The sequence below is a fragment of the Leucoraja erinacea genome, unplaced genomic scaffold (assembly GCF_028641065.1).
Source record: "Leucoraja erinacea ecotype New England unplaced genomic scaffold, Leri_hhj_1 Leri_108S, whole genome shotgun sequence".
NCBI classification, from domain to species: domain Eukaryota; kingdom Metazoa; phylum Chordata; class Chondrichthyes; order Rajiformes; family Rajidae; genus Leucoraja; species Leucoraja erinaceus.
This window is the reverse complement of record NW_026575330.1, coordinates 185,300-213,166: the sequence shown is the minus strand read 5'-3', so window position 1 is coordinate 213,166 and position 27,867 is coordinate 185,300. Positions and strand designations below refer to the sequence as shown.

Genomic DNA, 27,867 nt, shown 5'->3' with positions numbered 1-27,867 from the left:
TAACTATATATATATATATACACACACACACACAGTATAACAGTAATATATAAGTGTATAACTATATAAATATATACACATATACAGTATAACAGTAATATAAGTGTATAACTATATATATATGTGTGTATATATATATATATATATATATATACATACACACACAGTATAACAGTAATATATATGTGAGTGTGTAGCTGTACAGAACCGTGTTGCAGCAGCAGGGTGAGAGGATGTAGGTGAGTGAGTGAGTGAGTGGGGGGGCGGTTTGTGCGGGTTGCAGGATCCGGGGGCCGGGTTGCGGGCGGACGGGGTTTCCGGGTTCCGGGGCCGGACGGACGGAGCCGCCATGTCGCCGCTGTCCGCCTGTGCGCGGGTTTACGCGCTGGGGCTGCGGGCGCTGCTCGTACAGACACTGGGCCGCCGCTACACACCCGCAGGTCAGGGCCGGCCGGGGGAGCGGGCGGGGGGGGGGGGGGGGGGGGTAGAGTGGACACCGCGGTGGGGGAGCGTACACGGTCATTATCGCCCTTCATTTTCATTCTCCCCCCCCTTACTCTCCCTCTCCCCCTCTCCTCTATCCCTTTCCTCTCTCTCCACCTCTTCGCAGTCCTTCCCACCACCCATCTCCCCCCCCCCCCCCCCCCCCCCCTTACCAGTCATAGAAACATAGAAACATAGAAATTAGGTGCAGGAGTAGGCCATTCGGCCCTTCGAGCCTGCACCGCCATTCAATATGATCATGGCTGATCATCCAACTCAGTATCCTGTACCTGCCTTCTCTCCATACCCCCCTGATCCCCTTGGCCACAAGGGCCACATCTAACTCCCTCTTAAATATAGCCAATGAACTGGCCTCGACTACCCTCTGTGGCAGAGAGTTCCAGAGATTCACCACTCTCTGTGTGAAAAAAAGTTCTTCTCATCTCGGTTTTAAAGGATTTCCCCCTTATCCTTAAGCTGTGACCCCTTGTCCTGGACTTCCCCAACATCGGGAACAATCTTCCTGCATCTAGCCTGTCCAACCCCTTAAGAATTTTGAAAGTTTCTATAAGATCCCCTCTCAATCTCCTAAATTCTAGAGAGTATAAACCAAGTCTATCCAGTCTTTCTTCATAAGACAGTCCTGACATCCCAGAAATCAGTCTGGTGAACCGTCTCTGCACTCCCTCTATGGCAATAATGTCCTTCCTCAGATTTGGAGACCAAAACTGTACGCAATACTCCAGGTGTGGTCTCACCAAGACCCTGTACAACTGCAGTAGAACCTCTCTGCTCCTATACTCAAATCCTTTTGCAATGAAAGCTAACATACCCATTCGCTTTCTTTACTGCCTGCTGCACCTGCATGCCTACCTTCAATGACTGGTGTACCATGACACCCAGGTCTCGCTGCATCTCCCCCTTTCCCAATCGGCCACCATTTAGATAATAATCGGCCACCATTTAGATAACAGTCCTTCCCCTCCCTCCCCCCCCCCCCCCCCCCCCCCCCAAACCCACTACTCCTACCCCCCCTTCCTGTACCCCTTTCTTCCCCCCCCCCCCCCCCCCCCAGTCCCCTCTCTCCCCTTCCCCGGTCCCTCTCCCCACAGCGCCCTTCCCAGACCTCCTCCCACCTTCACAGTCCTTCTCCACCCTTCCACCCTTGGGACGCTCACCCCCCTGGACATGTTGGGTTTTGTCATTGCCGTAGACTGGCGGAGAGTTTACAAGGCTAAGGTTTTTGACATCTTCTCGGTCAGTGCCTTAACAGCATCTCATATTTCACTTGGGTTAGTTTACACCCCAGCGGTATGAACATTGACTTCTCTAACTTCAGATAGCCCCTGCTTTCTCTCTCCATCCCCTTCTCCTTCCCAGATCTCCCACCAGTCTTACTGTCTCCGCTACATTCTATCTTTGGCCCTCCCCTCACATCAGTCTAAGGAAGGGTCTCGACCCGAAACGTCGCCCATTCCTTCTCTCCAGAGATGCTGCCGCACCCACTGAGTTACTCCAGCATTTTGTGTCTATCTTCGATTTAAATCAGCATCTGCAGTTCTTTCTTACTTATTCCATCAAGCTTATGTGTCCAATTGTAGCCTTGTACATTATGGGTCTTCTTTGCGTAGAGACTGGGTGACACATAGATGATTATGTATTTTAAACAACTGTGTTCTTTACTTTGACATGTGCAAAAGTTTGTTTGGTTCTGTTTCAAAATGTTCTGCTATCTTCCTATTTCCAATTTTTAACTTTATTTCAGCCTGTTATATTAGCTTAAAACCCGGTGGTTTCATTATTATTATGGATTATATTATTATTTCAAGCTGGTGCCCCATCTTCTGTAACGAATCAACATGTGAAACGTATCACGTGATGGTAACTAACTGCTACTATTTTGAGAATATTTTGTCAAAGAATAAGAAACAAACTTTCAGACAGGCTCAGAACGCAGTTATGATTGAATAATTGTTTATTACCTAGGTACAGTGAAATGCTTTGTTCTGCATACAACCCAGTAAAATTAGGGCGGTCATGGTGGCACAGCGGTAGAGGTGCTGCCTTACAGCGAATGCAGCGCCGGAGACCCGGGTTCGATCCCGATTACAGGTGCTGCCTGCATGGAGTTTGTGTGTTCTTCCTGTGACCTGCGTGGGTTTTCTCCGAGATGTTCGGTTTCCTCCCACACTCCAGGCTTGGTAAATGTAAAAATTGTCTCTAGCGTGTGTAGGATAGCGTTAATATGCGGGGATTGCTGGACGGCGCGGACCTGGTGGGCCGAAGGACCTGTTACCATGCTGTATCTCTAAACTAAAATCATACAGCGGACCTCACCTAGGCAGTACACAAGTGTCGCCATGTTTTGCCGACGACAAAGTTTCAAAAGTTAATCGAACTGTCCTATGTTCTACCTGCCGCTGCACCGCTTCCTTCTCGATGCTACCTTGAGTTAGTACAACATTCTCCTGATGGGACCAAGGATATTTACTTTTAGTTTAGTTATACGAGGTCCAGCATGAAAACCGGCCTAACCTACAAACCTGCACGTCTTTGAAATGTGGGAGGAAACCGGAGCACCCGGAGGAAACCCACGCAGTCACTGGGATAAGGTACAAACTGTGCAGACAGCACCCATAGTCAGGATCGAACCCGGGTCTTTGGTGCTGTCAGACAACTCTACCACTGTGCCATCGTGCCAGAATCCGCCAGCATTGGATTACTTCTTCTCCCTCGTGTCCAGCCATTTTGTACATCACGTCTTCCCGGTCGGTCAGTGACGGTTGACGGTCGGTGGTTGCAGAATTGGCTACTTCACTGTGGTACAGTTTCTGTCGTCAGCATTGCCCAGGATGCGCCACGTGGAGGCTTCTGCTTGCATCCCATTGGATTACTGTAATTGAATAACATTCAAGAACCAAACTTGACTCGATTTGCGATAACAGGGGAAACGAGTATAAGGGGCCAGAGTTTCAGACTCGCAATGAGAAAGTTATTTTTTTTCCCGCAGGAGTTTCAAAAATAAAGCTACAACCGCTTCATATTTCTGTACCGGGACCTCTCGTTGTAGGTTAGGCTAGATTTAGGACATTGGCTCTGGAGACGTACGAGTTTTGTTTCCTTCAAACCTCTTTGTTTTAGAAAGTGGTGGCCAGCTGTACCAGTTTAGCTGTGCCATTTCAAACAAATGGTGACAATTATAGAGTCATGGAATAGTAAACACAGGAGGATATTGAGCAGACTGTTGAGTCCTTGCCGACCACTTTGACGGAAGCTGCAATTTATCACACGACCCGTCTCTTTTCCTAGCCTTGTCGTCTGATTTTGTTCCGAACGTCATCACAGAAACAATACCAGAAAATAAATCTGCAATTTAAGTCTCTTAATGACTTTTTTATATTTGGAATCTCCGTCCCCTCCATTAACCTCTCATTGTGTCATCTCATCTGTGATCTTTAAATGCATTGATAATCTCAAACCATACAGAGGTTGCTTGAAGGTAGACAAAAATGCTGGAGAAACTCAGCGGGTGCAGCAGCATCTGTGGAGCGAAGGAAATAGGCAACGTTTCTACGTTGCCTATTTCCTTCGCTTCAGAGATGCTGCTGCACCCGCTGAGTTTCTCCAGCACTTTTGTCTACCTTATTTGAGCATGTTTGCTTACCCATGTCAAAGAATTTTCCTGAATCTAATAGTCTGGGTTATAGTCATTAATAAGTACACAACATCTATAATAGATGCATGACTAGATCCATAGATGCTGCTGCGCCTGCTGAGTTTCTCCAGCATTTTTGTCTACGTTCGATTTTCCAGCATCTGCAGTTCCTTCTTAAACAGAGATTGCTCCAGTGTTTAAGACAGCTAGAAACAATGAACCGCAGATGCTGGTTTACAAAAAAAAGGACACAAAATGCTGGAGTAATTCTGCGAGTCAGGCAGCATCTCTGAATAATATGGATAGTCGACGCTTCGGGTCGGGTGAAGAAGGGTCTCAACCCAAAGTCACCTGTCCGATTTCTACAGAGATGGTGCCTGACCTGCTATGTTACTCCAGCACTTTAAGTCCTTGTTAATATGGCTAGTGTAGAAACAACAAACTGCAGATTAGTTTAGCATACAGCGTGGAAACAGGCCCTTCGGCCCACCAAGACAATGCCAACCAGTGATCCCCGTACACTAGCACTTTCCTACATACTAGGGACAATTTGCGATGTTACCGAAGCCAATTAACCTACATACCTGCACATCTTCGGAGCGTGGGAAGAAACCGGAGCACCCGGAAAAAACCCACGCAGGTCAGGATCGAACCTGGGACCCGAGTCTCTGGTGCTGTGAGGCAGCAACTCTACTGCTGCGCCACCGTGCCATCCACGATGACATTGTTATGATGCTATTTTCTATGAGTCTTCTTAAGAATCCAACATTTGCTTTGTCATATCAGCTTAACAAAATGCACAATCTCAAGGACACGGGAGTAACACAGTTTCAGATTATGTTGTAAAGCATGAGAAGAATAAAAAAGGTTTCACCAGTAGGGTGACGAAGCTGTAAAATTGTGCACTAAAGCAGATGCTGAAAGCAACGTTAGAGACATGGAGTGATACAGTGTAGAAAAATGTCCTTCAGCACAACTTGCCCCCATCGGCCAACATGTCCCAGCTACAAAGGTAGACAAAGATGCTGGAGAAACTCAGCGGGTGCAGCAGCATCTATGGAGCGAAGGAAATAGGCAACATTTCGGGCCAAAACCCTTCTTCAGACTGATGTAGGGTGGGGGGGGCGGGAAGAAAGGAAGAGGAGGAGCCAGAGGGCTGAGGGAGAGCTGAGAAGGGGAGGAGACAGTGAGGGCTACCGGAAATTGGAGATCAATGTTCATACCGCTGGGGTATGAACTGCCCAAGCGGAATATGAGGTGCTGCTCCTCTCATTTCCGGCGGTGCTCACTCTGCCATGGAGGAGGCCCAGGTCAGAAAGGTCGGATTCGGAATGTGAGGGGGAGTTGAAGTGCTGAGCAGCGGGAGGTCAGGTTGATTATTGCGGACCGAGCGGAGGTGTTCGGTGAAGCGATCGCCAAGCCTGCGCTTGGTCTCACCGACTTAGATCAGCTGACATCTAGAGCAGCGGATGCAATAGATGAGGTTGGAGGAGGTGCAGGTGAACCTCTGTCACAACTGGAAAGACTGCTTGGGTCCTTGAATGGAGTCGAGGGGGGGAGGTAAAGCGACAAGTGTAGAATTTCTTGCAGTTACAAGGGAAAGTACCCGGGGAGGGGGTGGTACTGGTGGGAAGTGACGAATTGACCAGGGAGTTATGGAGGGAGCGGTCTTTGCGGAAAGCAGACCGGGGAGGAGATGGGAAGATGTGGCGAGTGGTGGGGTCACGTTGGAGGTGGCGGAAATGATGGAGGACTATTTGTTGTATGTGACGGCTGGTAGGGTGGAAGGTGAGGACTAGGGCGACTCTGCCCTTGTGGGGGGAGGGGGGATGGGGAGAGAGAGCAGTGTTACGGGGTATGGAAGAAACCCTGGTGAGAGCTTCATCTATAGTAGGGGAGGGGAACCCCTGTTCCCTGAAGAATGACATCTCTGGTCCCAGCTACGCTCGTCCCACCTGCCCGCATTTGATCCATAACCCTCCAAACCTGTGCCATCCATGTACGTGTCTAACTGTTTCTTAAATGCTGGGATAGTCCCAGCCTCAACTACCTCCTCTGGCAGCTTGTTCCATACACCCACCACCCATTGTGTGAAAAAGTTACCCCTCAGATTCTTATTAAATCTTTTCCCGGTTACCTTAAACCTATGTCCTCTGGTCCCCGATTCACCTACTCTGGGCAAGAGTCTCTGTACATCTACCCAATCTATTCCTTTGGATCATATACACCTCTAAGATCACCCCTCATCCTCCTGCGCTCCAAGGTATAGAGTCCCAGCCTAAACCTTTTTGTATAGCTCACATCCTTTAGTTCCGGCAACATTCTCATAAATCTTCTTAGTACCCTTTCCAGATTGACAACATCTTTCCTACAACATGATGCCCAGAACTGAACACAATACTCTAAATGCGGCCTCACCAACCTCTTATGCAACTGTAACTTGACCTCCCAACATCTATACTCAATACTCTGGCTGATGTAGGCCAATGTGCCAAAAGCCTTTTTGACCACCCAATCTACCTGTGACTACACCTTCAAGGAACTATGCACCTGCACTCCTAGATCCCTCTGCTCTGCAACACGACCCAGAGCCCTACCATAGGTCCTATTCATAGGTCCTGCCCATGTTAGACTTGCCAAAAAGCAACACCTCGCACTTCTCCGTATTGAATTCCATCAACCATTCCTCGCCCAGCCCACCTGGCCAATCGTTCAAGATCCTGCTGCAATTTTGCACTACCATCTACACCATCTGCTGAATGCGTTTACGTATGGGGTAGATGGATTTCTGTGTAGAAAAGCTATTGCGGGGAATGCAGGGAGGACAGCAAAATGGTACTGAGGTAAAGGATCAGCCGTGATCGTATTAATTGGCAAGCAGACTCGAGGAACCAAAAGGCCCGTTCTTGCTCATTTCTGACTTTTAATTTGGAGGAGATTATTGTCATGCAGAGTGTGCACATGCCATTGTGTTGCAATTTGTACACGTAATGAGCAATTATGGTGTTCATTTAAATTTGTTGTTGAGTGGTGAACAACAGTTGTTTATTCATCACACCACTGAAGAACTTAAAGAGACGTGTGTAATGAAGGGGCTGACAATACGCAAGTATTAGCACTACTTATTTTTCCATAAGAGGTATGAGAAAAAAATGTGGTTAACTTGCACGGTGGCGTAGCGGTAGCATTACAGCGTCAGAGACCCGGGTTCGATCCCGACTACGGATGCTTGTCTGTCCGGAGTTTCTAATTTCACCCCGTGACCTGCGTGGGTTTTCTCTGAGATCATCGGTTTCCTCCGACACTCCAAAGAAGTACTGGTTTGTAGGTTAATTGGCTTCTTCTGTCGTGTGTCTTTTAGACCTGCAGCTCCGTTGAGGCGAGCCAGGCCAACGTGTCATCGTCCAGGTCAATCAGACCTCGTTCTCCATTCAGTGGCCGGTGTTTGGGGCAACTGGTGATGATGTGCTCCACTGTCTGTGTTGGGTCCCCACACTCGCAGGAGGCACTCGTTGTCCACGACCTCTTCATCGCTACTCCATAACGTCCGACGCCTGTCCTCAAGCGGTTGAGGGTTGTCCACTGTTTTCGGGGCAGGTCCTGGCCTGTTAATTGGCTTGGTATAAATGTAAAATTGTCCCCATAGTGCTTTAATGTGCGGGGATCGCTGGTAGATGCAGATGGGCCGAAGGGCCTGTCTCCACACTGTATGTATAAATTAAAATTTAAAAAAAAAAAAAATTATTTAGAGACCTGATAGATTACAGACGTTATGATTCGGGATAGACACAAAGTGCTGGAGTAACTCAGCGGGTCAGGCAGCATCTCTGGAGAAAAGGAAAAGGTGACGTCTCGGGTTGGAACCGTTTTTCAGGATGTTCTGTGGAGGCAAAACAGACTGCAGATTCTGCATTTGTGGAGAACATATGATACGAGTGGGTTAACATATGATGAGCGTTTGACGGCACTGGGCCTCTATTCGCTGGAGTTTAAAAAATGAGGTGGGGACCTCATTGAAACTTACCGAATATTGAAAGTTGATGTGATAGAGTTGATGTGGAGAGGATGATTCCACTATTGGGAGAGTCTAGGACCAAAGGTCAGAGCCTCAGAATTAAAGGACATTACTTTTGAGTCTTAGAGTGATACAGTATGGAAACACAACTTGCCCACACTGGCCAACATGTCCCAGCTACACTAGTCCCACCTGCCGGTGTTATGTCCATATCCCTCCAAACCAGTCCTATCCATGTACTTATCTAACAGTTTCTTAAAGGTTAGGATAGTCCCAGCCTTAACTACATCCTCTGGCAGCTTGATGGATGTATGGACCACCCTCTGCTGGAAGGAGGATGAGAAATTTATTTTGTGAGAGGGTGGTGAATCTGTGGAGGCTACATCAATGAATGTTTTTAAGGCAGATTCTTAATTAGTACGGGTGTCAGAGGTTATGGAGAGAAGGCAGGAGAATGGAGTTGAGAGGGAAAGATAGATCAGCCATGATTGAATGACAAAGTGGACTCGATGGGCCAAATGGCCTAATTGTGCTCCTACCACTTATGGACATGAATTTATGAGAAGGAATGGGTGGTATCTTGCTCACGATGCTTCAGAGAAAAGTTCACAATTTAGAAATCTCTGTGTGAATGATTGTATTTATTACAAGTGAATTGCTTCAGTTAGGAATACCATTCCTTTCCCAGTTTTTCTGCATACATTATCTTTTGATGTCAAAGTGCGAACCTTTGTACACCGTGCTTACTCTCTTAATCATCAATCATAAAAATGCACAAGAGCATTTTTACTTTGTTTGCAGCTGGTTCATCTTTATTGATTTTATAACACCAGGAGTCTATCAGTGGGTACGGCATAGCTGGCAATAATATAACCATATAACCATATAACAATTACAGCACGGAAACAGGCCATCTCGGCCCTACAAGTCCATGCCGAACAAATTTTTTTCCCCCTTAGTCCCACCTGCCTGCACTCATACCATAACCCTCCATTCCCTTCTCATCCATATGCCTATCCAATTTATTTTTAAATGATACCAATGAACCTGCCTCCACCACTTCCACTGGGAGCTCATTCCACACCGCCACCACTCTCTGCGTAAAGAAGTTCCCCCTCATATTACCCCTAAACTTCTGTCCCTTAATTCTGAAGTCATGTCCTCTTGTTTGAATCTTCCCTATTCTCAAAGGGAAAAGCTTGTCCACATCAACTCTGTCTATCCCTCTCATCATTTTAAAGACCTCTATCAAGTCCCCCCTTAACCTTCTGCGCTCCAGAGAATAAAGACCTAACTTATTCAACCTATCTCTGTAACTTAGTTGTTGAAACCCAGGCAACATTCTAGTAAATCTCCTCTGTACTCTCTCTATTTTGTTGACATCCTTCCTATAATTTGGCGACCAAATATGAGCATGCTGCATAAAATGTATCAATTGACTCTTCATATCTTCTTATTGCCAATTTACAATTGATTAAAAATCTCATCTGTGCACGTTCACTGCCCAGAAGCCCTTACTTCCTGCATTCATACCTTTCTATTTTTGTTCTGAATTCCTGTCAGTTTTGCAATGACCCGTGGCGATGTTGTAGTACTGTTTAGTATCTAAGTGTTTTGCTACATTCCAGGCATCCACGTTTCACTGATTTCTATTTTGTTATTTAGATATAATGTAAAAAAAAAGTTATTTCTTCTCACTTTAATAATTTTAAAAACGTGAAGGGCAGTCACGGTGGCGCAGTGCTAGAGTTGCTGCCTGACAGCGAATGCAGCGCCGGAGTCCCGGGTTCGATCCTGGCTACGGGTGCTGTCTGTACGGAGTTTGTACGTTCTCCCTGTGACCTGCGTGGGTTTTTACTCCGAGATCTTCGGTTTCCTCCCTCATTCCGAAGACGTACAGCTTTGTAGGATAATTGGCGTGGTAAATGTAAACATTGTCCCTAGTGGGTGTAGGATAGTGTTAATGTGCGGGGATCGCTGGTGAGAGCGGACCAGATGGGCCGAAGCTGTATCGCTAAAACTAAAACTAAACTAAAACTACAGCTCTGCCTTTATACCATAGAAACAGTAACTAGGTGCAGAAGGAGGCTATTCGGCCCTTCGAGCCAGCACCACCATTCATTGTGATCATGGCTGATCGTCCCCTATCAATAACCGGTGCCTACCTTTTCCCCATATCCCTTGACTGCACATGCCCCTAGAGCTCTATCTAACTCTCTCTTAAATCCATCCAGTGACTTGGCCTCCACTGCCCTCTCTGGCAGGGAATTCCACAAATTCACAACTCCCTGGGTGAAAAAGTTTTTTCTCACCTCAGTCTTAAATGACCTCCCCTTTATTCTAAGGTTCTGGACTCGCTCATCATTGGGAACATTTTTCCTGCATATAACTTGTCCTGTCCTTTTATGTTTCTATAAGATCACCCCTCATCCTTCTAAACTCCAGTGAATACAAGCCTAGTCTTTTCATATGACAGTCCCGCCATCCCAGGGATCAATCTCGTGAACCTACGCTGCACTGCCTCAATCACAAGGATGTCCAAGCTCATCACTAAACTGGCAGGACTTGGTGTCAGCACTCATCTCTGCATCTGGATCCTCTCGACTTCCTGACCAACAGACTCCACTCAGTGAGGAAAGACGGCAAATCATCCCCCACGATAATCCTCACCACTGGTACTCCGCAAGGCTGCGTTCTCAGCCCCCTTCTTTATTCCTTGTACACCCACGACTGCGCTGCCATGTACAAATCTATTTCAATCTTCAAATTCGCAGACAACCCCATTGTGGGCCGGATATCAAATATTGATCAGATGGAGAACCTCGAGTCCTGGTTCTCTCAACCTTTTGACTCCACTAGCCCCTTGAGAAACAACCTTTCTCTCAATGTCAGCAATACAAAGGAGAAAGTGATCGACTTCAGGAAGCGATGCGGTCCATGTACGCCCCAGTACGCATTGATGACGTTGAAATGGAATTTGAAGTTTTCAACCATCTCTAAGGAGTTACCATCACCAACAACTTCTCCGGGACAACCCATATTGAAGGAAGGACCAATAAAACACACCAGAGCATCTACTTCCTCAGAAGGTTGAGAAGGTTTGGCATGTCCCCTACAACTCTCACCAACTTCCACAGGAAGCATTTTATCAGGATGCATCACAGTTTGGTTTGGGAACAGCTCCATCCAAGATGCAAGAAATTGCAACGAATTGTGGACGCAACCCAGACCGCCACACAAACCGACCTTCCTTCAAGTAGAATGGATAAGGGCAAGCCAGTGGGTGTGGTGTATCTGGACTTTCAAAAAGTCTTTGACAAGGTCCCACACAATAGTGTAAAATTAGAACACATGGTATTGGGCGTAGGGTATTGACATGGATAGAGACCTGGTTGGCAGACAGGAAGCAAAGAGTAGGAATTAACGGGTCCTTTTCAGAATGGCAAGCAGTGACTCCACAAGGCTTGGTGCTGGGACCCCAGTTATTTGCAATATATAGTAACGATTTAGACAAGGGAATTCAATGTAAGTTTGCGGATGACACAAAGCTGGGTGGCAGTGTGAGTTGCGAGGAGGATGCTATGAGGTTGCAGGGTGACTTGGACAGGTCTGGTGAGTGGGCAGATGCTGTATAATGTGGATAAATGTGAGGTTATTCACTTTGGTGGCAAGAACAGGAAGGTAGATTATTATCTGAATGGTGTCAGATTAGGAGAAGGGGAGTTGCAATGAGACCTGGGTGTGCTTGTACATTAGTCACTGAAAGTAAGCATGCAGGTACAGCAAGCAATGAAGAAAGCAAATGGCATGTTGACCTTCATTGTGAGAGGATTTGTGTTTCGGAGCAAGGAGGTCCTACTGCAGTTGTACAGGGCTCAGTTGAGACCGTACCCGGAGTCTTGCGTGCAATTTTGGTCTCCTAATTTGAGGAAGGACATTATTGCTATTGTCTGAAGAAGGGTCTCGACCCGAAACACCGCCTATTCCTTCTCTCCATAGATGCTGCCTCACCCGCTGAGTTTCTCTAGCATTTTTGTCCACCGTTTATTGCAATTGAGGGAGTGCAGCGTAGGCCCACCAGGTTACAGGGTTGACAATTAAATTGACTATTGACTATTGACTATTGACATATGATGAAAGAATGAGTCGACTGGGCTTGTATTCACTGGAATTTAGTAGGACGAGAGGGGATCTTGTAGAAACATGTAAAATTCTTAGATTGGACAGGCTAGATGCAGGCTAGACTGCTCGATGTTTGGGGAGTCCAGAATCAGGGGTCACAGTTAAAGAATAAGGCTGGTGTAGGCCATTTAGTACTGAGATGAGGAAAAACGTTTTCACCCAGAGAATTGTGAACCTGTAGAATTCTCTGCCACAGAAGGCAGTGGAGGCCAACTCACTGAGAGAGAGAGAGTTAGATTTAGCTCTTGGGGCTAAAGGAATCGAGGGATTTGGGGAAAAAGCAGGAACGGGGTACTGATTTTAGATGATCAGCCATGATAATATTGAATGGTAGTGCTGGCACGAAGGGCCGAATGGCCTACTCCTGCACCTATTTTTCTATGTTTCAATGCTCAGCAGCATAATCAAGGACGAGTCGCACCCTGGCTCTTCTTCCCTCTCCCATCAGGCAAAAGGTATATGTGTGAAAACGCACACCACCAGATTTGGGGCCAGTTTCTTCCCAGCTGTTATCAGGCAACAGGAGCATCCTACCTCAACCAGAGAGCGGTGCTGACCTACTATCTATCTCTTTGATGAGCCTCGGACTATCCTTGATCGGACTTTGCTGGCTTTACCTTGCACTAAATGTTATACCCTTATCATGTATCTATACACTATAAAATCGATTGAAACATGCATTGTCTTTCTACTGACTGGTTAGCACTCAACAAGGAGCTTTTCACTGTCCCTCGGTACATGTGACAATGAACTGAACAGAATTAAATTACATCTCCATGTCATGACCCAGGTGAGTCAAGTAAATCGTGGGAAATAATTAGTTTAGTTTAGAGATCCAGCATGGAAACAGGCCTATCGCCCCACCAAATCCGCGCCGACCAGCGATCCCTGCACATTAACACAATCCTACACCCACTACGAATAATTTTTACATTTACCAAGCCACTTAACCTACAAACATGTACGTCCTTGGAGTGTGGGGGGAAACCAAAGATCTCGGCGAAAACCCACGCAGGTCACGGGGAGAACGTACAAACTCCGTATAGACAGAACCCGTAGTCGGGATGGAACCCGGGACTCTGGCGCTGCATTCGCTGTAAGGCAGCAACTCTACCGCTGCGCCACCGTGACAGCCCAAACTGTTGTGATCAAATTCCCTCTTGAACTGTACTTCGATACATTAGTTTAGTTTAGAGATACAGCACGGAGGCACGCCCTTCGGCCCACCGAGTCCGCGCCATCCAGCCCACTAGCACGGTTTTACACACTAGGGACAATTTACACTTTTACCAAGCAAATTGCCCTACAAACCTGTACGTCTTTGGAGTGTGGGAGGGAACTGGAGATCCTGAAGAAAACCCACACAGGTCACAGGGAGAACGTATAAACTCCATGCAGACAAGTACCCGTAGTCAAGATCGAACCCATGTCTCTGGTGCCTTAATGCCCCTGTCCCACTTAGGAAACCTGAACGGAAACCTCTGGAGACTTTGCGCCCCACCCAAGGTTTCCGTGCGGTTCCTGGAGGTTGCAGGTGGTTGCCGGAGGTTGCAGGTAGTGGAAGCAGGTAGGGAGACTGACAAAAACCTCTGGGAACCGCACGGAAACCTTGGGTGGGGCTCAAAGTCTCCAGAGGTTTCCGTTCAGGTTTCCTAAGTGGGACAGGGGTATTAGGCAGCAACTCTACCGCTGTGTAACCCTGCTGCATAACATAATACAGGGTCTTGGTGAGACCACACCTGGAGTATTGCGTACAGTTTTGGTCTCCAAATCTGAGGAAGGACATTATTGCCATAGAGGGAGTGCAGAGACGGTTCACCAGACTGATTCCTGGGATGTCAGGACTGTCTTATGAAGAAAGACTGGATAGACTTGGTTTATACTCTCTAGAATTTAGAAGATTGAGAGGGGATCTTATAGAAACTTACAAAATTCTTAAGGGGTTGGACAGGCTAGATGCAGGAAGATTGTTCCCGATGTTGGGGAAGTCCAGGACAAGGGGTCACAGCTTAAGGATAAAGGGGGGAAATCCTTTAAAACCGAGATGAGAAGAACTTTTTTCACGCAGAGAGTGGTGAATCTCTGGAACTCTCTGCCACAGAGGGTAGTTGAGGCCAGTTCATTGGCTATATTTAAGAGGGAGTTAGATGTGGCCCTTGTGGCTAAGGGGATCAGGGGGTATGGAGAGAAGGCAGGTACGGGATACTGAGTTGGATGATCAGCCATGATCATATTGAATGGCGGTGCAGGCTCGAAGGGCCGAATGGCCTACTCCTGCACCTAATTTCTATGTTTCTATGTTTCTATAAGTTTATGTCAACGACTTGGGCTTCTGAATAGAGTTGCATTTCTAAATGAAGCCAAATTAACTGAATCCCTTTCAGATGGGGATCATTCAGTGACATAAAGTAAAATGTGTATTGTCAACCTGACACGGTTTGTTCATCTTTATAACAATTTCACCATCAAAATGTGAACTGTAAAATGGCAAAGACACAAAATACACTATATCCATCATGGAGGGAACCATTTGCCGGGCCTGAATACCATCATGGGTTACAAATCAAAATCGTGTGATCTTTGGCAAAAACATCTCTACAGGACACGCTCAATGCCTTTTAAGCTTGTTTTGAACCATTCCATCAAAAACACCATCATCCACTGGCTCAGTCCCATCCATCTCGTTGGCAGAAGTCAGATCTGTTTCCATGAAAGCAAACTCTGTGAAGATGGCTGGCCCGGATGGCGTTTTTGGACGGTTTCTGAAATTGTGCGCCAATCACCTGGCCACAGTCCTTGTTGACCTTCAATCTCTCACTTTGACGGATATTTTCCCCATCTGTTGCAAGGGAACTGCCATCATACCAAACTCCAAGACATAGTCATACAACACAAGAAAAGACCCTTTGGCCCAACCTGTCCATGCCAAAGATCCTATAGCGGAGCAAGATAGACCACTCCTGCTAAATGCAATGGGCTGACGTGTAGTACGCAACGGAGCGGAACGTGGGCCTTTTTTTCATCCATTTCAGTAACCCGACCCGACATTGGGTATCCTTCTTGCAGTGTAATCAACGTTGTGGGGGGGGCAGTTTGTGTTAATAAATTATAATTCTGAAAATGAGGAGAAGGTTTTTACCAAAGAACTTTTATTTTTACGCGGATGTTTCTGTAACCGGCCTCCGTATCCGCACTAGTATCTTTGCTCCGCTACGGGATCTTTGGTGCGGAGACGGAAGCCGGTTACGGAAATGGGGCCGAAAATTACCCATGAATCTGCCCATGACCTTACTACGTCTTTTTCCTCGAGTGGTCTATCGCCAACCATCTAAGCCAGTGTGGCACCACCTGGTGGTCAGACCACTTATTGTCAAACCCTCGTCAGTGTTTACGAGGACTGTCCCGTGACGTCATGGGTTAACAAGAGTGTCCTGCAACATCAGCAGATCTTACCTGGAGATCGTTAGTCGTCAGGTAGCTGAGCACGAGTCAACAGCCTCGCTCAGCATCAGCAGCAGCAACAATGACTTTTATGTTAGCGCGTACCAAACGCACATGTATATCAAACTTGTATTGCTAATAACTAAACCGTTTGTTCACAAAGTTTGGACTCGCCACACCAGTCCCATTGATTCGCGTTTGTCCCATATCCCACTCAACCTTGCTATCCAAAAATTCAAGTGATCTGTCTCAATGGCCACTTGCCAGTAGCTCTAAATTCGACCATAACAAAGTGCCTTGAAAGAATTGGCCATGGCCCGCATCTGCACCCGTCACTTTTCCACTCCCTACACACGAGAGGCAATTTGTAGTGGGCAATTAAACCACTCTGGAGTTTAGAAGGATGAGGGGGGTCTCATTGAAACATATAAGATTGTTAAGGGCTTGGACACACTAGAGGCAGGAAACATGTTCCTGATGTTCGGGGAGTCCAGAACCAGAGGTCACAGTTTAAGAATAAGGAGTAAGCCATTTAGAACGGAGACGAGGAAACAGAGTTTTATTACAGAGAGTGGTGAGTGTGTAATTCTCTGCCTTAGAGGCAGATTCTCTGGATGCTTTCAAGAACTGCCAAGACCAATGTGTACAACAATTTGTTCTTCCCCCACACAATTAAAGCATGGAATAATCTTCACCCTCCCATAGTTACCCAACCAGATGCAACTAAATTTAAGGTAGCTCTTTCTTCCCAAACACCCTTTCTGGCTTAAGTCCTCCCTCCACCACCTCCAGTTTAAATTCCATTTGGAATATTTTGGAGGACAAAGAAACCAAGAACCAAGAGAGCTAGATAGGGCTCTTAAAGATAGCGGAGTCAGTGGATAAGGGGAGAAGGCAGGATTGGGGTACTGATTGGGGATGATCAGCCATGATCACATTGAATGTCGGTGCTGGCTCGAAGGGCCAAATGTCCTGCACCTATTGTCTATTCTCTAAAATCGCACGCCTTTGGGATGTGGGAGGAAACGGCAGCACCTGGAAGAAACATGCGGTCACAGGGAGAACGTGGAAACCCCACACAGACAGCACCTGAATTCAGAATCGAATTGAGCCCTCTGGCGCAGTGAGTCAGCAGTTCTACCAGTTGCGCCACTGTGCCGCCATGCATTCAGTTCCTGGAGTTACGTGGCTTTTTGTTTTTGCACCGTTTCAGATTGCACTTCAATCTTTGCATCATTTTTGTAGCTTTGCATTTGTCATGTTTATTGCTTTGTCTGTCATTACCATGTTTAGTCGATGAGCTTCAGTCGAGCAAGTAATTTCATCGCACCCTGGTATACAAGACAATGAACTCATCTGCATCTGAATCTTGAATCTGAATCTGTGTGCCCTTGTAATCTTTCATCTAGACTAATGATAATAAGGTAATTTTGTTTGTTACTGGAAGGTCAATGCAGCAATAATCTGAACTACACTCCAATGACAAATATGATGTTAAATGACCTGTGAACAGTTAACATTGACATGACAAATGACAATTTCTGCTTCATCATTTCGCTAAATGCATTAGGAAGCAACACCAACATTTATAGGAGGAGTTGCAGGCAAGGAGGTTAATACTGCTTAACATAGAAAAGTACTTAAGGCAGTTGGAGAAAAGGAAACCCTTTCGATCAGGGGCATGTCTTTGAATTATCACCTTGGAATCTGAAGGACTTTTTTTTACTTGTATCTGTTGTTACAAGTAAAGAAGGCAGGAACAGGGGTACTGATTGGGGATGATCAGCCATGATCACATTGAATGGCAGTGCTTGCTCGAAGGGCCGAATGGCCCATTCCTGCACCTATTGTCTATAGTCTATTGTTATTCTCTCCAATTCACCCCATCTTATCATAATCATATTTTATTAGTCAAGTATGTTTTGCAACATAATAAAAGGCCACAGAACACACAAAATACATGTAAACATAAACTGCATTGTCTGGCATCACCAGTTAACTTGCTTTTGATAGCTTGCTCAAATGACTATTCACCATATCTCAACCATGAACACTGACCGTGTTTATCAGGGAATGTGTCTTAACCAGTCTAATTCTTTCCTGAATTGAAGATTTGTAGATTTTGTTTCTAACAGCAATGGTATTTTATTGTCACATGTACCGAGGTGCAGTGAAATTCATTTTTGTATACAGCTCAGCACGTATCATTATACATTAGACGCCTCTTAGATGAGCATTTCGGATATCTATCGCTCTATATATCACCATCTATATCTCTCGTTTCCCTTTCCCCTGATTCAGTTTGAAGAAGGGTCTCGACCCAAAAGGTCGGCAGTTTTTGGTGCCATTTTCAAGTCCCAGATGTTGTCAGCGCAATGATCATGGCCTGACCTGTCGGCCCGTCAGTATTGCAAGGTCGGCCTGGCCAAGCATGGCCATTGGTGTTCTTCACCGCTGCTCCGCTAGTCCATTAAGTCACACTCTGGCCCATGGACCATATCAAGCCAAGTCAATTCATTTTTATTTCTATAGCACATTTAAAAAACAACTCTCGTTGGCCAAAGTGCTTTACATTGGTGGAGATACTTACGTTATGCAACAGTGGTTCATAGATTAAATACATACATGAATACATTCATATAGCCCTCGCTCAGATGACGTCAAGAAAGGCTTGGGAGTAGAGATGAGTTTTAAGTCTTGACTTAAAGGAGTCGACGGAGGGGGCAGTTCTGATGGGAAGGGGGATGCTGTTCCACTGTCTAGGAGCTGCAACCGCAAAAACGCGGTCGCCCCTGAGCTTATGCCTAGACGTTCAGTAGCCCCAAGTCGGCTGATCTGAGGGACCTGGAGGTGGTGTGGTGGCCTGATTTTTGCCAACTTGCCCAGGGATGTTGTCGACCCCAGCTTAGTAAAATTGTACGACAGTACAGATGGTGTTGTGGAGTTGTACAGTACAGAAACAGAACCTTTGGCACCCAGGCCAACTCATCTTCACTAATCCGTTTATGCCTTCACTCGGGCTGTATCTTTGATTAATTAAGATACGGCACTGAAGCAGGCCCTTCAGCCCATCGTGTCCACATTGACCCATGCACACGCGTTCTATTCTATCCCTCTTTCGCATCACTCCCTACACACGAGAGGTCAATGAACCTACAAACCCTTGCGCCATGAGGAGCGTCAAGAGTGTTTTATTGTCATATGTCTCAGATAGGACATTGCAACTCTTGCTTGCTGCAGCACAACAGAATATGTAAACATAGTACATAACAGGAGAATAAAAAAGTTCAATGTGTGTGTGTATATATACACATGCACACATACTCAATCTCAATAAATAACAAATATAGTGCAATAATAATAATAGTCTACCTTCTTCCTGATGGCAATGGTGAAATGAGTGTGTGGCCAAGATGGTGTGTGTCTTTGATGATGTTGGCTGCCTTTTTGAGGCTGCGACTTCGATAGATCCCTTCGAGGGTGGAGAGGTCAAAGCCGGTGATGGACTGGGCAACGGTCACAAATGTTTGCAGTCTTTTCCGCTCCTGGACGTTGCCGAGCCAGGCCACGATGCAACAAACATGTCTCTACCGTGCACTTGTAGAAGTCCAGGAGAATCCTGGAGAAACTCAGCGGGTGCAGCAGCATCTATGGAGCGAAGGAAATAGACAACGTTTCGGGCCGAAACCCTTCTTCAGACCCGAAACGTTGCCCTTCTTCGGCCCGAAATGTTGCCTATTTCCTTCGCTCCATAGATGCTGCTGCACCCGCTGAGTTTCTCCAGCTTTTTTGTGTAACCTTCGATTCTCCAGCATCTGCAGTTCCTTCTTAAACTCCAGGAGAATCCTCTTTGACATACAGAATCTCCGTAATCTTCTCAGGAAGTAGAGTCGCTGATGTTCCTTCTTTCTAATTGCATCAGTGTGCGGAAATATGCAGGCCCAGGAATTTGAAGTTTTTGACCCTCTCTACCATCTACAGTCCCATTGGATTGTAAACAGGATTGTGGGTCTTCATCTTTCCCCAACCAAAGTCCACAATCAGTTCATTGGTTTTACTGATGTTGAGAGCCAGGTTGTTGTGCTGGCACCATTTGGTCAATCGGCCGATCTCACTTCTACACTCTGACTCATCACCGTCTGTGTTTCGTCCAACAGTGGTAGGGGGCTGAGCAGTCAGCCTTGAGGTGCTCCATATAATTATGGGGAGAACATGTAAACTCCGTACAGACAGCACCCAAGGTCAGGATCGAATCCCCGTCTCTAGGGCTGTGTGGCAGTAGCTCTACTAACTGCACCACTATGGCCTTCTATGCCATGTCTATTTAAGTGCCCCTTAAATAGAGGAATAGATTGGGGAGATGCACAGTCTTTTGCCCAGAGTAGGGGATTCGAGGACCGGAGGACATAGGTGAAGGGGAAAAAATTTAATAGAAATCCGAGGGGTAACTTTTTTACAGCAGAGGGTAGTGGGTGTATGGAACAAGCTGCCAGAGGAGGTAGTTGAGGCTGGGACTATCCCATCGTTTAAGAAGCAGTTAGACAGATACATGGATAGGACAGGTTTGGAGGGATATGGACCAAGCGCAGGCAATTGGGACTAGTGTAGATGAGGCATGTTGTCCGGTGTGGGCGTGTGGGGCTGAAGGGCCTGTTTCCACGCTGTATCACTCTATGTAGTCATTTTATCTGACTCCACCACCTTCTCTGGCAGATTTTACCCATGCTCGCACAAGTCTTATCCCTATAAATGTCCTATCTTTCACCTTAAAACTGTGTCCACTTATTGTTAACATTCGCATCATGCTAAAAAGCTTTTGACAATCTACTAACTGGACTAGTGCCTCATAGATTCAGCCACCCAGGGTAGATCCTGACCTTGTATGCTGTCTATTTGTGTGGAGTTTGTACATTAATTCCGAGATAACAAAGGTGGCCTGGTTTCTTTTACCTCCAAGATCAGTTTGGTCTATTGTCACGTGTACCGAGGTACAGTGAAAAGCTTTTGTTGCGTGCTATCCAGCCAGCGGAAAGGGGGAGATGCAGCGAGACCCTGGGTGTCATGGTACACCAGTCATTGAAGGTAGGCATGCAGGTGCAGCAGGCAGTAAAGAAAGCGAATGGTATGTTAGCTTTCATTGCAAAAGGATTTGAGTATAGGAGCAGGGAGGTTCTACTGCAGTTGTACAGGGTCTTGGTGAGACCACACCTGGAGTATTGCGTACAGTTTTGGTCTCCAAATCTGAGGAAGGACATTATTGCCATAGAGGGAGTGCAGAGAAGGTTCACCAGACTGATTCCTGGGATGTCAGGACTGTCTTATGAAGAAAGACTGGATAGACTTGGTTTATACTCTCTAGAATTTAGGAGATTGAGAGGGGATCTTATAGAAACTTACAAAATTCTTAAGGGGTTGGACAGGCTAGATGCAGGAAGATTGTTCCCGATGTTGGGGAAGTCCAGGACAAGGGGTCACAGCTTAAGGATAAGGGGGAAATCCTTTAAAACCGAGATGAGAAGAACTTTTTTCACACAGAGAGTGGTGAAATCTCTGGAACTCTCTGCCACAGAGGGTAGTCGAGGCTGGTTCATTGGCTATATTTAAGAGGGAGTTAGATGTGGCCCTTGTGGCTAAGGGGATCAGGGGGTATGGAGAGAAGGCAGGTACGGGATACTGAGTTGGATGATCAGCCATGATCATATTGAATGGCGGTGCAGGCTCGAAGGGCCGAATGGCCTACTCCTGCACCTAATTTCTATGTTTCTAATACATGATTGCAATCGGACCAGATTGTGCAAAAACAACAGAACACAGAACAGAATAGAACAGAATCAGTATTTATATATTAGAAAAATAAACAGCAATTTTAAAAAGAGATAAGAGTTTACAGTCCTGACGGCCTGTGGGAAGAAACTCCGTCTCATCCTCTCTGTTTTCACAACATGACAGCGGAGGCGTTTGCCTGACCATAGCAGCTGGAACAGTCCGTTGCTGGGGTGGTAGGGGTCCCCCATAATGTTGCTGGCTCTGGATCTGCACCTGGTGTATAGGTCCTGCAGGGGGGCGAGTGAAGTTCCCATAGTGTGTTCGGCCGAACACACTACTCTCTGCAGAGCCTTCTAGTCCTGGGCAGAGCTGTTCCCAAACCAGATTGAGATGTTGGCGGACAAGATGCTTTCTACAGCCCCAGAGTAGAAGCACTGAAGGATCCCTAGAGACACTCTGAATTCCCTCAGCTGCCTGAGGTGGTAAAGGCACTGCCTTGCCTTACTCACTAGTGCGGCAGTGTGTGTTGTCCATGTCAGATCCTCTGTGATGTGGACTTCCAGGTATTTAAAGCAACTCACCCTATCCACAGTGTTCCCATTTATCTCCAGTATGTCCTCGGATGTTGTGCCCTTCTAAAGTCCACAATCAGCTCCTTCGTTTTTATGACATTCAAGAGGAGGCTGTTGTCCTGACACCAGAGTGTCAGATCAGCCACCTCCTCCCGGTAGGCCTTCTCATTGTTATTGGAGATCAGGCCCACCAACACAGTGTCATCAACAAACTTGATTATGCAGTTGGAGCTGAATCTGACCACAGTCATATGTGTACAGGGATTACAGTAGGGGGCTGAGGACGTAACCCTGGGGGCATCCTGTGTTCTGGGTGAGGGTGTTCGATGTATGTCTTCCCTCTTAACTACTTGGGGCCTGGCACTGAGAAAGTCGAGGACCCAGGCACACAGGGGAATGTTACGCCCCAGTTCCAGCAGCGTCTCAGCAACCTGTACGTCGTTGGAATGTGGGAGGAAACCGGAACACCCGGAGAAAACCCACGCGGTCACAGGGAGAGCAGACAGGACCCCAAGTCAGGATTGAACCCGCGTCTCTCGGGCGGTAAAGCAGCAACTCGCTGTCAATATAGCCCTGTATTCTGCCGTATAAATTCTGGTTCACAGTTTGGCATATTGCAACTTGCAGGGATGATAACTGCAAGCATGTGATCAGTACATAAACTTGCCCACATTAAACATTCCAGGTTTTGAAGTGTAACCACTTTGCCTGCCTATCCTGCAGCTCATGTCATCCTATTGAGTTGTCCCACCTTCACTTTCTGTCCTCGTTGCTTTTTACTTAGGAAAATATCAGGTGGGTTATTAACACGCAACCTTTCGTCTTTCCGTAATCCTTGAAACTATGTGATTGCTCCCCCCCCCCAAATAAAAAGAGCAATGGACCTCTTATTGTCTTCTCTCTTTTGTTTGGCAGGTTGATGTTCAATGGAAAGCTCCATGTTTAGAACTGTGTCCAAGAAGCCATGGAGCACAGGAACGCGGAAGGCTCCACCTCGGACCTGAAGCTAGTTTGCCACCCGAGGGCAAAGAGTAAAGTGTGGAAGTATTTTGGGTTTGACACTGATGCGGAAGGATGCATCCTGCAGTGGAAGAAAATCTACTGCAGGGTTTGCCACGCTCAAATTGCTTATTCTGGAAACACGTCCAACCTTGCCTACCACCTTGAGAAGAACCATCCCAATGAATTCCATCAGGTTGTCAAGAGCAATGGGGAACAGACAAAGGACCCGTTTCCCTCCGGACCCTTGAAGCACGAGTCTGAAGGCGCTCACCTGAGCATGCAAGACGCCATCTTGAAAACCACCTACAGCCAAGACAGTAAACGGCACCAGGAACTGATCTGGGTGGTCACCAGCTTCATATGCGAGGGGCTCTACCCGCTCTCTGTGGTGGAGGAGCCAACTTTCAAAAAGCTCCTCAAAATGGCCGACCCGAGGTTTGAGCTCCCTGGCACAAAGTACTTTCACCGCAAAGCTATCCCCGAGCGTTACCACCTCATCCGGACCGCGGTGGAGAAAGAGTTGTCGGTGGCGGCGTGGTGCGGCGTGACGGCCGATGTGTGGACGGCGCAGGGCCGCAACCAATGCTACATGTCCTTGACCGCCCACTTCCTGGGCGACACGAGCAGCCACTCCAACACCCTGAAGTTCACGTCCAAATGCCTCACCACGTTCAAGGTGGCGGACGAGTACACGACGGAGAACCTGGCGCAGGCCCTGGTCGAGTCCTTCAGGGAGTGGGGCATCAGCAAGAACGTGCTGGGCGCCACCACCAGCAGCGACTGCGAGAGCGTGGTGAACGCCTGCTCCCTGCTCAACCTCCACGTGCACCTGCCGTGCTTCGGCCAGGCCATCAACCAGGGGATCGGCCGGGCCCTCCAGCTCCCCAAACTCGGCACCCTCCTCCTGAAATGCGGCAAGCTGGCCGAGTACTTCAAGCAGACGCCGAGGGCCGCCTACGCACTGAGCGAGATGCAGAAGCAGCAGAATCTGCTGCAGCAGCAGCTGGTGAATGACTGCAGCACCTGGGGAAACACCCTGTCCATGTTGCAGCGTCTCAGGGAGCAGCACACAGCAGTCATGGCCGTGCTCTTTGAGGACAGCATGAATTACCATCTGATGCCGGAAGCCAACGAGTGGAACACCATCGGGGGGCTGGTGGAATTGCTGCAGCCGTTCCACCAAGCCACCGAGTTGATGGGTAGATCGAAGTACCCGCTCATCAGCATGGTGAAGCCCCTGCTCCACGTCCTGATGAGCTCCACCTTGAACGTTTTGGATTCGGACTCGCAACTGCTCGGCGCTGTCAAGGAGACCATCGCCACGGAGCTGTCCGAGGTGTACCAGCTGTCCCCGGAGCTGGAGCTCTTCCTCCACTCCGCCACCTTCCTCGACCCCAGGTACAAGAAGGTCCCGTTCCTCTCCACCGCTCAGCAGAAGCAGGTGGAGAGTAAGATCCTGGAGGAGGCCACCAGCCTGTTGGAGAAGGGCAAGGAGGTCTTTGGCGGAGGGGAGGGGAGCTTCGCCCTGGACGAACCACCGCTGAAACGCCGGGCGGTGTCACTGCCCCTGTACAACACCGGGAGCATCGACTTCATGCTGGCAGAAGTCTTCGGGCAGGCGGGCTGCAGCGAGGAAGACCAGGGCGGGTGCGGTTCGCAGGTGGCGGAGGAGCTGAACAACTACAAGTCTCAGAAGCTCCTGGAACTGAGCGAGGATCCCCTCGCCTGGTGGTCCGACCGGCTGGTCCTGTTCCCCACCCTCAGCAAGCTGCTGCGGAAGTACTGGTGCATCCCGGCCACGGCCGTCCCATCCGAGCGCCTGTTCACGGCGGCCGGCAACCTGGTGAACACCAAGCGTAACCAGCTGGCCCCCGCCGAGGTCGACCGCCTCCTGTTCCTTTACGAGAACACCCGGCTCGATCGCGAGGTGGCCGCGGATGAAGACTAGCGCCCGCGATCTGGACTCGATCATGTTCACTTGTCAGAGACGTAAACGCAAGGGTAATCAATGTTTTGCGTGGCTGTTGATTTAAAATAAAAGAATTTTATTTTTTTGGAATGAGGCGGTATATATACAAACGTATAACTGTACAAATCTAAAACTTTTATTTAAGACGTCGACATTGGGGTCGGGGAATCAAACACCCGAGGACATAGGTTATTAGGTGAGAGGGGCAAGATTTAATAGGAACCTAAGCGGCAATTATTTTTTTGTGCTCAGGTTGGTGGTAATATGGAATGGGGAGGCAGATTGCTGAGGCAGATACGACAACAGCATTTACAAGACATTGGATGGTTGCACGGATAGGAAAGATTTCGAGGGATATAGGCCAAAAATGGGACGACCACAGGTGAGGCATTTTGGTCGGCATCGAGGAGTTGGGCCGAAGGGCCTGTTTCCATGCTCTGTGACTATGACATTGAAATGATCCAGAGTGGAAGAACAAACCACTGGAGAAACTCCGGACAGAAGGAATGGGTAATGTTTTGGGTCGAGACCCTTCTTCAATATAAAATGTATATTTACAATATACATCAATGATTTAGATGAAGGGATTTAGAGTAAACACTAGCAAATTTGCAGATGACACAAAGCTGGGTGGCAGTGTGAACTGTGAAGAGGATGCTATGAAGATGCAGGGTGACTTGGACAGGTTGGGTGAGTGGGCAGATGCATGGCAGATGCAGTTTAATCTGGATAAATGTGAGGTTATCTACTTTGGTGGCAAGAACAGGAAGGCAGATTATTATCTGAATGGTGTCAAGTTAGGAAAATGGAAAGTACAACGCGATCTGGGTGTCCTTGTTCATCAGTCACTAAAAGTAAGCATGCAGGTATAGCAGGCAGTGAAGAAAGCTAATGGCATGTTGACCTTCATAACAAGAGGAGTTGAGTATAGGAGCAAATAGTTGTACAGTTGTACAGTGCCTTGGTGAGACCACGCCTGGAGTATTGTGTGCAGTTTTCGTCTCCAAATTTGAGTAAGGACATTCTGGCTATTAAGGGAGTGCAGCGTAGGTTCATGAGGTTAATTCCTGGGATGGTGGGGCTGTCATTTGTTGAAAGAATGGAGCGACTGGGCTTGTATACACTGGAACTTAGAATGATGAGAGGGGATTTTATTGAAACATATAAGATTATTAGGGAATTGGAGAGGCTAGAGGCAGGAAACATGCTCCCGATGTTGGGGGAGTTCAGAACCAGGGACCACAGTTTGGGAATAAGGGGTAGGCCATTTCGAACGGAGATGAGGAAAAACCTTTCCACCCAGAGAGTTGTGAATCTGTGGAAATCTCTGCCTCAGTCGGCAGAGGAGGCTGATTCTCTGGATGCTTTCAATAGAAAGTTAGATACTCTTAAAGATAGCGGAGTCAAGGGATATGGGGAGAAGGCTGGAACGGGGTACTGATTGTGGATGATCAGCCATGATCACATTGAATGGCGGTGCTGGCTCGAAGGGCCGAATGGCTTCCTCCTGCACCTATTGTCTATGTACCTATGTATCTATGTTCAGACGCAGAAGAAGGGTCTCGACCTGAAACGTCACCCATTCCTTCTATCCAGAGATGCTGCTCGTCCTGCTGAGTTACTCCAGCATTTTGTGTCTTGTTTTCGGTTTAACCCAGCATCTGCAGTCCCTTCCTGCAACTGGAGGAACTCGGCAGGTCAGGCAGCATTCTGTGGACGGTAATGGTCAGATGGTCATTTCAAACTGAAGAAGGGACCTGACCTGAAACATCACCTGCCTGATTCCCAAGGCAGAGCTACTGACCCGCTGAGTTCCTCCAGTTATTCACTCGAAACTTCCAGCATCCGTAGTCTCTAGTGTCTCCAACTGAGAGGATTGATATTTATTTTCATCCATCAGATAAGGAAGTAACTATTGTGTGCCATGCCATCTATTTAGTCTCCAGTGGAAGTGACTAAATGACTGAATGCATTTCGTTGTCTCTGTACTGTACACTGACAATGACAATTAAAATTGAATCTGAATCTGACACGAGCAATAATCTAACATTCCTTTAATTTTGCTGCCATATTTTTGTAATCTCCGCAATTGTTGCAGACTTACGCGAGCCGTGTGAGATTGCACACTACTTGAAGGGCTAAACGTTGAAAGTTGAAGAAAAAATGTGACTTCTTTGTTGAATAAGAAGGCGACTTCATAACTGTATAAAATAAACTTTAAACCTGCTCTATTTTTGTCTTTTCTTTTTAAAGGGGATGAGCAATCGCAAAGCACTCTTGTAATAACCTGGCCACTGTGACTTCATTGTAATGTTATGTATCTATCTATCTATCTATCGTCTTGTCTCTCCTGTTTGCGGTCAATCGCCCATTGTGTAGCTTTTATTTTGTTCTTGTTTAACGGAAATTAAACCACTTTGGAAATTTTGAAAAATATGTTGTGAAGTTTCGCAACAGACGCAATTAATTTATTGTTCAGCACCATGTGATTTGTATGACCGCTCGTGGATTCTCCCCCCCCTCCCCCCCCTTCTCTCCGCAGCTCCCACATGTCTGTATCATTTTAATGTTGTATGGATTTCTACTTTTGCTCATCAGCTCCTTAACATTAAAAATGTGCAAAGTACATTCATCCCCTTTTAAAGTTTTCTTCTGCTAGACTGTGTGGTTTCAAAAGCCACCTGCACTAATGCTTTAGTGGGGCGGCACTGTGGCACGGCGGTAGAGTTGCTGCCTTACAGCGCCAGCGACCTAGGTTCGGACCTGACTAACGGGTGCTGTC

General features: G+C 47.2%; 2 protein-coding genes across 2 annotated transcripts in view; both read left to right on the top strand.

Annotated features, from left to right (window-relative positions):
- Positions 1-310: 310 nt before the first annotated feature.
- Positions 311-27,316, top strand: LOC129715274 (E3 SUMO-protein ligase ZBED1-like). The gene is made up of 2 exons (XM_055665136.1): positions 311-440; positions 23,030-27,316. Exon 2 carries the CDS (start codon positions 23,079-23,081, stop codon positions 25,062-25,064), a length of 1,986 nt encoding a protein of 661 aa, XP_055521111.1. The 5' UTR covers positions 311-440; positions 23,030-23,078; the 3' UTR covers positions 25,065-27,316.
- dhrsx (dehydrogenase/reductase (SDR family) X-linked) overlaps positions 317-27,867 on the top strand; it is a 208,531-nt gene continuing 180,980 nt past the window's right edge. The window contains exon 1 of the mRNA XM_055665137.1: positions 317-440. Within this exon, the coding sequence (XP_055521112.1) occupies positions 350-440 (91 nt within the window). The 5' untranslated portion in view covers positions 317-349. The remainder of the gene's footprint in view (positions 441-27,867) is intronic.

What these genes read in the sequence shown, in the direction of transcription:
- LOC129715274 (XM_055665136.1), top strand. Translation starts at nt 23,079, where the DNA reads ATGGAGCACAGGAACGCGGAAGGCTCCACCTCGGACCTGAAGCTAGTT.